Below are 12,868 nucleotides of genomic sequence, written 5' to 3' on the forward strand. Positions count from 1 at the left end.
CTTTGGTCTCTTGTCGGTCTTGTCATCTATCTGTGGATATACTAGTCAATTTTATACTTCCTCTGAAGTTTTGAAGAGCAATGCTCAAAACCCACCAAAAATTATCCAAACGACCCTTTAAAAAAACGAATGGTCCCGCTTTATTTGAAGTGCATCTTATTAAGGCTTCATAAAGCATTTAAATAGGGTTCATAAGCACTAAATACATTGGGTCACAAATCATCTAGAACCGTATTTCATGCTCTATAAAGGATTAATAAATGTGAACAAATAAATGTACGGTTATGTCACACAGTTATGCCACATTATGAAGCTTTATAGAGCATGGTATACGGTTATAGATCATTTGTGAAGCATCTATTTAGTGCTTAAAGGTTTTATTAGATGCACTTCAAATAAAGCGGGGTCACCAAACTAACATACCTTAATGCACTGACGCTTGTAGATAGATGTCAGCCAGGCTTAGGCTACCAATCGAAAATTTTATGAGAATTATCAACTTTATTTAAAGTCCAAAGGAAATATTACAATACAAATTAAGGGTTTCGGGTGATGAGTTGTGTCCCATCTGCCAAAAGTTTGACAAATGATATTTTTTGTGTTGACTTGTACTTCCTTTACAGTAAACCATGTGATTTCCCTCCCTTCTATGCTCTCAATCATTAACACTAACTAGCTGACAAGGTAAAAATCTGTCGTTATGCCCCTGAGCAAGGCAGTTAACAACCCATTGTTCCCCGGGCGACGAAGACGTGGATGTCGATTAAGGCAGCCCCCCGCACCTCTCTGATTCAGAGGGGTTGGGTTAAATGCAGAGACACATTTCAGTGAATACATTCAGTTGGACAACTGACTAGGTATTCCCCTTTACCTTAGTAGTTGGCTCTGGTACTTATGTTAATTACCATGCCACATATTGCTGTCCATTGGTCTTTCATTGAAAAGCAAACATTTTACAAACTAAGAAACTAGTTAGTCATTTTTACAAACTAAAAAACATCATCAAAGTGCAAATACCCAGGTGTTTCTGTCATACTTTGAGAGCACTTTAGAACTTTACAACGTTTGACACCGGTAGTGGTGTAGAGACTTTAGGAATTTGGTATATTAAAAGACAGCTTTGTAGTGCCATCATCTGAGTAATTCACACAATAAGGGTGATACTTTCCTTTAGCTTTGTCTTTACTCTGATAGATTGTAAATGACTGTTTTATATTACTGTTTAATATCATTAAATCCTCTTAGTATGAATATATTGTTTTTATGTCCTTAGAGACTGAAAGTAGTGTTAGGTTCAAGCTCTTTGTCTATTTGAAGAGTGTAATTATTTAGTGGACTGTAGGAATGTGTACTCCCAATAACTCAAGGCCTCTCTTGACTGATGAGAAGTCCTGTAATATGCACAGAGTAGCATGGAGAAATCCTGGGTGATGGAAAAGTACTGATGTACATCGTTGTGGAAGGGAGGGGGTGAGAGCTAAGGGTGTAAGTGGACACTGCCCTGTATTGAATGTACGTATTCAGCTGGACATCTTCCCTGAGTAAATATTCGAAATGTCACTTGGAGTTTGTATGATTAATATGTTTATTGTATATTGAGAAATTGATCTTATCAACGACTTTAAAATGATGTTCTGGAAAAACGGTGGAAAATAATGTAAAATTGGCTTTTAGGATGGGATAATATTATATTAAATCTGGACTTACTACATTTTATTGCCGTTTCTGTGTCACGACTTCCGCCGAAGTCGGGCGGCGTTCGGTGGTCGACGTCACCGGCCTTCTAGCCATCGCCGATCCACTTTTCATTTTCCATTTGTTTTGTCCTTGTCTTACACACCTGGTTTCATTCCCCCAATTACTTGTTTATTATTTAAATCTCTGTTCCCCCATGTTTGTTTGTGAGTGATTGTTTGTTTGTAATACGGTCCATTATTGTGGGCTCGCATATTTGCATTGTATTTGTGAATATTTGAGTAAATTACGTTTATTATTCACATCTGCTGTCCTGCGCCTGACTCCTCTACACCTGCCTCCTCGAGTTTCTTATTTGTGAAGAAGAAGGATGGAGGTCTGCACCCGTGTATTGACTATCGGGGTATCAATCAAATCACAGTGAGGTACAGCTACCCACTGCCTCTCATCGCCAGTGCGATCGAGTCAATGCACGGGGCGCGCTTCTTCACAAAATTGGATCTTAGGAGCACTTACAACCTGGTGCGTATCCGGGAGGGGGACGAGTGGAAGACGGCATTTAGTACCACCTCAGGGCACTATGAGTACCTCGTCATGCCGTACGGGTTGATGAGTGCTCCATCAGTCTTCCAGGCCTTTGTTGACGAGATTTTCCGGGACCTGCACGGGCAGGGTGTAGTGGTGTATATCGACGGCATTCTGATATACTCCGCTACACGCGCCGAGCATGTGTCCCTGGTGCGGAAGGTGCTTGGTCGACTGTTGAAGCATGACCTGTACGTCAAGGCTGAGAAATGTCTATTCTTCCAACAGTCCGTCTCCTTCTTAGGGTACCGCATTTCCACGTCAGGGGTGGAGATGGAGAGTGACCGCATTTCAGCCGTGCGTAATTGGCCGACTCCCACCACAGTAAAGGGTGTGCAGCGGTTCCTAGGGTTTGCCAACTACTACCGGAGGTTTATCCGGGGCTTTGGTCAGGTAGCGGCTCCCATTACCTCACCGCTGAAGGGGGGTCCGGTGCGACTGCAGTGGTCGGCTGAGGCGGACAGGGCTTTTGGTCATCTGAGGGCTCTGTTTACCTCAGCTCCCGTGCTGGCTCATCCGGATCCCTCTTTGGCATTCATAGTGGAGGTGGACGCGTCCAAGGCTGAGATAGGAGCCGTGCTCTCTCAGCGCTCGGGTACGCCACCGAAGCAGAACTGGTGGAGCAGAACTATGATGTGGCGGACCGGGAGCTGTTGGCTGTCGTCAAGGCTCTGAAGGCGTGGAGACATTGGCTTGAGGGGGCGAGACACCCTTTTCTGATCTGGACTGACCACCGCAATCTGGAGTACATCCGAGTGGCGAGGAGACTGAACCCTCGCCAGGCAAGGTGGGCTATGGTTTTTACCCATTTTGTGTTCACCCTGTCCTACCGACCAGGTTCCCAGAACGCTAAGGCAAACGCACTGTCCCGGATGTATGACACAGAGGAGCGGTCCATGGATCACACTCCCATACTCCCGGCCTCTTGCCTGGTGGCACCGGTAGTGTGGAAGCTGGACGCGGACATCAAGCGGGCGTTACGTAGAGAGCCCACTCCTCTCCAGTGTCCAGCTGGGCGTCTGTACGTTCCGTCTGCTGTCCGCAACCGGTTGATCTATTGGGCCCACGCGTCACCCTCCTCTGGTCATCCTAGCATCGGTCGGACAGTGCGCTGTCTTAGTGGGAAGTACTGGTGGTCCACCTTTGCCAAGGACGTGAGGGTTTATGTTTCCTCCTGCTCGGTGTGCGCCCAGTGCAAGGCTCCCAGGCACCTGCCCAGAGGGAAGTTACAACCCATACCCGTTCCACAACGGCCGTGGTCGCACCTGTCGGTGGACTTCCTGACGGATCTTCCTCCCTCACAAAGCAACACCACGATCCTGGTCGTTGTGGATCGGTTTTCTAAGTCCTGCCGTCTCCTACCTTTGCCCGGTCTCCCTACGGCCCTACAGACTACGGAGGCCCTGTTCACTCACGTCTTCCGGCACTACGGGGTGCCTGAGGACATAGTCTCTGATCGGGGTCCCCAGTTCACGTCCAGGGTATGGAGGGCATTCATGGAACGTCTGGGGGTCTCGGTCAGCCTCACCTCAGGTTTTCACCCCGAGAGTAACGGGCAGGTGGAGAGAGTAAACCAGGATGTGGGTAGGTTTCTGCGGTCATATTGCCAGGACCAGCCGGGGGAGTGGGCGGCGTTCATCCCCTGGGCAGAGATGGCCCAAACTCACTCCGCCACTCCTCCACTAACCTCTCCCCCTTCCAGTGTGTACTGGGGTATCAGCCGGTTCTGGCACCTTGGAATCAGAACCAGATCGAGGCTCCTGCGGTGTACGAATGGTTTAAGCGCTCGGAGGAGACCAGGGACGCCGCTCATGTGCACCTGCAACAGGCCGGGAGGTGGCAGAAGGCGAGCACCGACCGCCACCGCAGTGAGGTCCCGGTGTTCGCCCCGGGTGACCAGGTCTGGCTCTCGACCCGAAACCTGCCCCTCCGCCTGCTCTGCCAGAAGCTGGGTCCGCGGTTTGTTGGGCCATTCAAAGTCCTGAGGAGACTGAACGAGGTATGCTACAGGTTACAGCTTCCCCCAGATTACCGTATTAATCCCTCGTTCCATGTGTCTCTCCTCAGGCCAGTGGTGGCTGGTCCCCTCCAGGAGTGTGAGGTGCGGGAGGTTCCTCCGCCCCCTCTGGACATCGAGGGGCCCCCGGCGTATGCTGTTCAAGCCATCCTGGACTCGAGGCGTCGGGCAAGTGGCCTTCAGTACCTCGTGGAGTGGGAGGGGTACGGTCCGGAGGAGAGATGCCGGGTGCCAGTGGAGGACATCTTGGACCCTTCGTTGCTACGGGAGTTCCACCGTCTCCATCCGGATCGCCCTGCGCCTTGTCCACCGGGTCGTCCCCGAGGTCGGTGTCGGCACGCTGCTGGAGCCGCACGTCCAGGGGGGGGGTACTGTCACGACTTCCACCGAAGTCGGTCCCTCTCCTTGTTCGGGCGGCGTGCGGCGGTCGACGTCACCGGCCTTCTAGCCATCGCCGATCCACTTTTCATTTTCCACCTGGTTTCATTCCCCCAATTACTTGTTCATTATTTAACCCTCTGTTCCCCCATGTTTGTTTGTGAGTTATTGTTTGTTTGTAATACGGTCCGTTATTGTGGGCTCGCATATTTGCGTTGTATTTGTGAATATTTGAGTAAATTACGTTTATTACTCACATCTGCTGTCCTGCGCCTGACTCTTCTACACCAGCTACACATAGGCAATATTACATTCTGTTGCCACTGTTGTGATTTAAAAGGGATTAAATTGTTGATTGGTTCAATAATAGGCATAAATGTCATTCTCAGATATAATCATTATTTGTTGTCTTGTCATACAAATCTATAAGGGGAGGAAGGTTTAATACTGTACTGTAATGCCAGTTGTTTTAGACCCAGCTCTGTAATTACACCTGTAACATACACTTACTGGACAGTTTTTTAGACCCAGCTCTGTAATTACACCTGTAACATACACTTACTGGACAGTTTTTTTAGACCCAGCTCTGTAATTACACCTGTAACATACACTTACTGGACAGTTTTTTAGACCCAGCTCTGTAATTACACCTGTAACATACACTTACTGGACAGTTTTTTAGACCCAGCTCTGTAATTACACCTGTAACATACACTTACTGGACAGTTTTTTAGACCCAGCTCTGTAATTACACCTGTAACATACACTTACTGGACAGTTTTTTAGACCCAGCTCTGTAATTATACCTGTAACATACACTTACTGGACAGTTTTTTAGACCCAGCTCTGTAATTACACCTGTAACATACACATACTGGCCAGTTTTTAGGTACACCGAGGTTCACGAAAAAAAGATTGTGCCTACAGACAGTAACTCATGTGGCCGTGGCTTGCTATATAAAGCAGACAGACAGGCATTGAGGCATTCAGTTACTGTTTGATTGAACTTTAGAAATGGTAAAACAAGTGACCTAAGTGACTTTGAGTGTGGTATGATCGTCAGTGCCAGGCACGCCAGATCGAGTATTTCAGAAATGGCCGCCCTTCTCTGCTTTTCACGCAAGACAGTGTATAGGGTTTACTGAGAATGGTGCGACAAACAAAAAACATCCAGTCAGCGGCAGTCCTGTGGGCGAAAACAGCTTGAATCGTGCAAGCTAACAGGCTGGCCACAAACAGGCAAATAACGGCACAGTGGTGTGCAGAACGGCATCTTGGGACGCACAACTCATCGATCCTTGTCACAAAGCACTTAGGCTATGAAAATGACACCATATTGAAAAGATTGATCTGGTTAATAGATTTCTGCACAAGTTAATCTGCTAAATCATAGCAGGTGTATTACAGCTATTTTACCGTTTTCATATTATAAAGTTGTGAATCAAAATAGTTGTAGGGCTTCATTAATCTTCTGTAAGCGGTGAGGGTATCACTGTTTCTGAAAATCTCTGGAGTTCTGCAGTTGAACTCTGTATGGATATTTAAACATTGCTAAAGTAGAAAATAATGCACTTTTATCTGCACATATCTTAACTGAAGTGAGTAACAATAACAGCAAGACATGTCACATGAGTAAAAGACACTGAAAGACACTAGAGGGCAGTACATGCCTATACAATTCAGAAATAGAATAACCATGTTGAAATAACTATGTAGGCCTATTAGATTTTCACAACAATGTAATGTGGATGTAACTCTTTTGAAACTATTTTAAAATTGTTACACTACATCAATGTACAATGTGACAAGTTCTAGAATATGACGTAGAACAGCTACGTCATATTCTATTTCTGAAAGATAGTGAGTCTTTATTTGACATGTCAGAGAGGCATGTTTCTTCTATATAATACATTTAGAATATTTAGATCTGACTATTCGACAACATGAACACCGCCCAGATAAAGGGGTGGTTTGAATAAAAAATTTAATAATCTTAAATACATTTAATAAAAAAATATGTTCTCTTCTATTCTCAAGTCCAAGTAACTTTAAAACCATGCACAGTAATCATTTCAAATCTACATGTTAAGCGATTAAGGTGTACAGGAAGTGATGCACAGGAAACAATGCAGTCCAAACGGCAGGTGTCTTGGCTTCGTAATTTTCTCAATTTCTACTTATAAATGTTCTCAGCCCATACATATGCTAACAGCAACAGCAACAACACCATACCGGAATGCCACATCCAGTCGCAAAAACCTAGAGACAGGAATTTTTTTATGGAAAAGCAATTAACCAATGGCAATGCCCGCTTGGTGAAATTCAAAGACTTAGTAGCTTGAGTATTTTTGCTAATACATGCACATAATATCATTCAACATCTGCTGTGTACAGTATGTGACATGTTTAAGGGCAAATCAATTTAACGACTTTTGGACCTTTTTCTATCTCCTTCATAGGCTGCCCCAAGAGTCTCGTCTCCTCCATAGGCTGCCCCAGGAGTCTCGTCTCCTCCATAGGCTGCACCAGTGTTTCTATATCATCCTCAGGCTGCTCCATGAGTCCCATCTGCACAAGCGGCTCTAGACTTTCAAACTCCTTCACAAGGTAAAAGGGTTTCTCCAGGATTCGCTGACTCTTTCTTAACCTCCAGATGCCTCGTCACAGTGAGTCATGGATCCTCTGACATGAGTCGATCTCTGTGCGCCACAGTGCTGCTCTGGCTCGGATGACCTGGGATCTCTTGCTCTTGCTGCCTTTGGCAAGGCTGACACTGTCTTTACAGATAGTGATGATGTCCAGGCCAATGAATAGGGCATTTGAGGCCACGGCGCATCGCCTTAATGTCCTAGAGAGGGCGAGTGGAGTGCCTTGGGCCAACATCCCAATGTCAGGTAAATCTGCAGCAAATGTTTTGCCCTCTTGCAGTCCCACCTTGCCTGCACCTATAACCACGCCTTTTCCCATTAAGGCCTCTATTGCAGAAGTATTTTTTACTATGCCATTGATCTTTTTTCCTAAACTCGCAGCACATTTGCCTATATTCTTCCCAACAACTAATGCCACCACCTTCGGCTCCAAAGGGCAAATGTTGCTGGCCACCTTCTCCAGACTACCATGGAGTCTTTGCATGTCCTCCATGAAACATTGAAAGATTGTATTGGCTTTCTTGTTTTGGTAGCTTTTAAACGCCACCTTTGTAACACCGGTGGTTAGACTGTTGACACCACTGCTCTCACCCATTCCACTCCCTGCGATGGTGAGCCCCAGTGACAGCCCAGCAGTAACAGGGGCAAGACAAAGGCCTGCGATGGTCGGAGCCCCTCCTGTTGCCCCCACTGCACTGCCTACCACACTGGAGATATAACCCCATTTCTTCATTATATCTAGTTTGCCAGCTCTCCTTTCCAGTTCTTTTATAAAGTCCAGCATTCTGGAGTGGCACTGACTGAACAGACCAATGAAGCGCAGGGCAGACTCCTGGAACAGGAACGTCAGTCTGAGGTGCTGGTTCATCCTAGCAGGAGGAACATATTCCACTTTTTCATCAGAGACATTGAAATATGTAGCTGGAATCGATGAATGATCAGAAATGTGTGCCCTCAGTGTTAGTAAGCTAGTATTTGCAAATGTAACATAAAACAAAACTGGAAAGGTTTACCTGATATCACTCAAATGGCACAAATGGTTAAACATGGTCTGCATGGACTTTTCATTCACTTCAGTGCTGGTGTCAATCATCAAGTTGTCATTCTTCTCTCTGCAAAATGTTTTTCTAATAAGGATAATAAAAAACAATATAAAGAACTTTTCAGCTACAGCAAAAGTTGTTATAATGTTACATAATAATATAAAGTATCTTACTGGTATGTCTGAAACCATACAGAGAGAAAAAAAGGATAGATAATTTGATTTGAATATTGTGTTAAATAATTTTAACTGATTTCCACTTACGTTTTTCCCAATCCCATTCTCTCACACAGCTTCTCGGAGATGTGTATGTAATTTTCCAAGTACACGTACAGCACCTCCACATTGAGGAGGCATGGGGAAAAGAAGGCTGAAGCGTCCCTCTTAAAGTGGATGAGGAGAGGACAGGCCATTCTAGCGGAGGTGATGACAGCTCGGACACTTGCTTGTTCCCTCCCCTGAGGCAGAGGACACAACCGGTTTTCATCAGTAAATACAAACAGAGAGGTGACCACCAGCCTCTCCACAGCATCCATGAAGCAGTCCAGCTCCTCCAGCCCATTGTGAGTGTCCTTCAGTACAGCTTCCAGCTCCTTCTCCAGCTCCTTAACCCTACGGTTTGCAGTCACCTGGGTCAGATAGTCTTTCGTGAACTCTCCTAATGCCTTGGTCTTGACTTCTGCATTCAAGACTCGGCTGAATTTAAGATAATTTCTGTCTGACATTTCCTTGATGTTCTTCATCTTGGATTGTTCCTCCTTTCTCTGCAGGATCCACCTTGGATGCCTGTCACAGAATTCCTTCACTGTGTAGACATAGCTGAGGGTGTCTGAGATGTATTGGCCCAATAACTCTCTCATTTCCTCTGAGAAATAAGAAGATGCAGTTTAGGAAGGCTTTCTGTCTCAAAGTACTTTACAGGGTCTCTATTGAAGATAAGTACAGTAAAACTACTTTAATAATCACCTACTACACAGATCTGGTCCCAGAATATCAATGATCAACTAATATATACCTATATACGCTGGATCTTGCAGATGAATTTCAGTCTACTTAGGCTACCTATTTAAAATGAAACAATATAAATGAGTCTGAGATGTGTTCCACCTTCATTCCTTTTTATATCCCTCAAACCAATGTTTCTTACTACCAAGACTTTGTGATCTTCAGCCATTTGGATTTTACTCCCTGCTAAGGGCTAAGGCACTGTGGCTCGGGTCAAATCTCAGCCAATAGGGATGCTGTTGAGAGCAGGGGGCGAGGTGCTCAGATGCTCATAGCTACCACAAGCAATAGTAATTGTGTTATCATTGTTATTATGTTAATACAAATATTTCTAGCAGTGTAAGTTAAAGCTAGAATCCTTAGTTGCTACATACATTTTTGGACTTATAAATTAATGATATATATACCCATTGATTCTTCAAGAATACAACTTATACACTGATTATACTAAACATTAAGAACACCTGCTCTTTCCATGACATCGCCTGAACAGGTGAATCAAGGTGAAAGCTATGATCCCTTATTGATGTCACTTGTTAAATCCACTTCGATTAGTGTAGATAAAGTTGAGGAGGCAGGTTAAAGAAGGATTTTTAAGCCTTGAGACAATTGAGATATGTATTGTGTATGTGTGCCATTCAGAGAGTGAAAGGGCAAGACAAAAAAAATGTAAGTGCATTTGAACTGGGTATGGTAATAGGTGCTAGGCGCACCGTTTTGTGTCAAGAACTGCAACGCTGATCGCTTTTTCACGCTCAACAGCTTCCCATGTATATCAAGAATGGTCCACCACCGAAAGGACATCCAGCCAACTTGACACAACTGTGGGAAGCATTGGAGTCAACTCAGTACCAGGAAGGTGTTCCTAATGTTTGGTATACTCAGTGTATATGCCTGATGAGCTTTGATTAACTGTTGTACCCCACCAGAACCCCAAATATTATCTTGTTTTATGCCAATGTTTGTAAACAACATAAATGTAAACAAACACTGTACAGCCTCAAAACATGGTTATAACTATTATTTTGATATCATGGATGGTCAGTCCTTGCATCCATAGCTCTGTCTATGAATTTGAGTGGTTACATTTCTCCAGGCCCAACCCTCAGCTTTTGCCAAAACATAGGCGGGCAACCGCTTTGTTATTGTTACAATTAAGGATTCTAGCTTCAAATCATGACAGCCAACATTGTTCAGATAAATTCAAAGTCTCCTATGCAGGTCTCAGCTCAGGTGTCAAATCATGACATTGTATATTATAAAATGTAGCATTTTAAGGAACATTCTGATCAACAATTTATTGTATGGAGGTTGATTTACATCATGATCTGGGAAATTGTTCAATGTGCTGCAGACCCAGATTAAGTACACTGCTCAAAAAAATAAAGGGAACACTTAAACAACACATCCTAGATCTGAATGAAATAAATAATCTTATTAAATACTTTTTTCTTTACATAGTTGAATGTGCTGACAACAAAATCACACAAAAATAATCAATGGAAATCCAATTTATCAACCCATGGAGGTCTGGATTTGGAGTCACACTCAAAATTAAAGTGGAAAACCACACTACAGGCTGATCCAACTTTGATGTAATGTCCTTAAAACAAGTCAAAATGAGGCTCAGTAGTGTGTGTGGCCTCCACGTGCCTGTATGACCTCCCTACAACGCCTGGGCATGCTCATGATGAGGTGGTGGATGGTCTCCTGAGGGATCTCCTCCCAGACCTGGACTAAAGCATCCGCCAACTCCTGGACAGTCTGTGGTGCAACGTGGCGTTGGTGAATGGAGCGAGACATGATGTCCCAGATGTGCTCAATTGGATTCAGGTCTGGGGAACGGGCGGGCCAGTCCATAGCATCAATGCCTTCCTCTTGCAGGAACTGCTGACACACTCCAGCCACATGAGGTCTAGCATTGTCTTGCATTAGGAGGAACCCAGGGCCAACCGCACCAGCATATGGTCTCACAAGGGGTCTGAGGATCTCATCTCAGTACCTAATGGTAGTCAGGCTACCTCTGGCGAGCACATGGAGGGCTGTGCGGCCCCCCAAAGAAATGCCACCCCACACCATGACTGACCCACCGCCAAACCGGTCATGCTGGAGGATGTTGCAGGCAGCAGAACGTTCTCCACGGCGTCTCCAGACTCTGTCATGTCTGTCACATGCTCAGTGTGAACCTGCTTTCATCTGTGAAGAGCACAGGGCGCCAGTGGCGAATTTGCCAATCTTGGTGTTCTCTGGCAAAAGCCAAACGTCCTGCACGGTGTTGGGCTGTAAGCACAACCCCCACCTGTGGACGTCGGGCCCTCATACCACCCTCATGGAGTCTGTTTCTGACCGTTTGAGCAGACACATGCACATTTGTGGCCTGCTGGAGGTCATTTTGCAGGGCTCTGGCAGTGCTCCTCCTGCTCCTCCTTGCACAAAGGCGGAGGTAGCAGTCCTGCTGCTGGGTTGTTGCCCTCCTACGGCCTCCTCCACGTCCCCTGATGTACTGGCCTGTCTCCTGGTAGCGCCTCCATTCTCTGGACACTACGCTGACAGACACAGCAAACCTTCTTGCCACAGCTTGCATTGATGTGCCATCCTGGATGAGCTGCACTACCTGAGCCACTTGTGTGGGTTGTAGACTCCGTCTCATGCTACCACTAGAGTGAAAGCACCGCCAGCATTCAAAAGTGACCAAAACATCAGCCAGGAAGCATAGGAACTGAGAAGTGGTCTGTGGTCTCCACCTGCAGAACCACTCCTTTATTGGGGGTGTCTTGCTTATTGCCTATAATTTCCACCTGTTGTCTATTCTATTTGCACAACAGCATGTGAAATTTATTGTCAATCAGTGTTGCTTCCTAAGTGGACAGTTTGATTTCACAGAAGTGTGATTGACTTGGAGTTACATTGTGTTGTTTAAGTGTTCCCTTTATTTTTTTGAGCAGTATATATTAATTTACTAATAAAGCACTTTCAAATGAGATCTGCCTTGACAATGCTTTTTTAGTCCAGGAGTAGGCTTGTCCCATAATTCACTGCACCTGCACTATAACTTTAACTCTAAAATCCATCAAAAAGTTGGCAACTCCTGGCAACTTCTGAAAATCGCACCATATTTAAAATGACTGTAGAGTTTGCACATGGACGCAAGAAAGTTTATCTGCTAAGTCATATCAGGTGTAATTCCAGCTATTTTATTTTAGCATTTTCAAAATAGAAAGATGTCGATCAAAATAGTTGTAGGGCTATAGTAGTCCACTTACTGTAAACGGTGAGGGCATCACTGTTTCTGAACTTAATCTCTGGTTAAAAATAGCTGCTGGCAAGTGTTTGGTCCTGGGTGGGAGGCAATCTTGAGAACCCTAAAAAGGTCTCATAAGCTTAACAGTGTTAGTATCACACAGGAAATAAATCACGTCAAATTCAACTATTGTTGCAGATAATGACAGTTACGGGTGTCAGTTTGTAGAAAGAAAATCATTATTAGGAAATTGGTCA

General features: G+C 45.0%; 1 protein-coding gene across 1 annotated transcript; it reads right to left on the reverse strand.

Annotated features, from left to right (window-relative positions):
• Window positions 1–6,642: 6,642 nt before the first annotated feature.
• Window positions 6,643–9,967, reverse strand: LOC106564735 (uncharacterized). The gene is made up of 3 exons (XM_014131041.2): window positions 8,630–9,967; window positions 8,337–8,450; window positions 6,643–8,192 (listed from the first exon to the last, which is right to left on the reverse strand). The coding sequence occupies exons 1-3, from the start codon at window positions 9,223–9,225 to the stop codon at window positions 7,337–7,339; spliced, it is 1,566 nt and encodes a 521-aa protein (XP_013986516.2). The 5' UTR covers window positions 9,226–9,967; the 3' UTR covers window positions 6,643–7,336.
• Window positions 9,968–12,868: the final 2,901 nt, after the last annotated feature.

This window comes from Salmo salar, chromosome ssa12 (assembly GCF_905237065.1).
Source record: "Salmo salar chromosome ssa12, Ssal_v3.1, whole genome shotgun sequence".
Classification (NCBI taxonomy): Eukaryota; Metazoa; Chordata; class Actinopteri; order Salmoniformes; family Salmonidae; genus Salmo; species Salmo salar.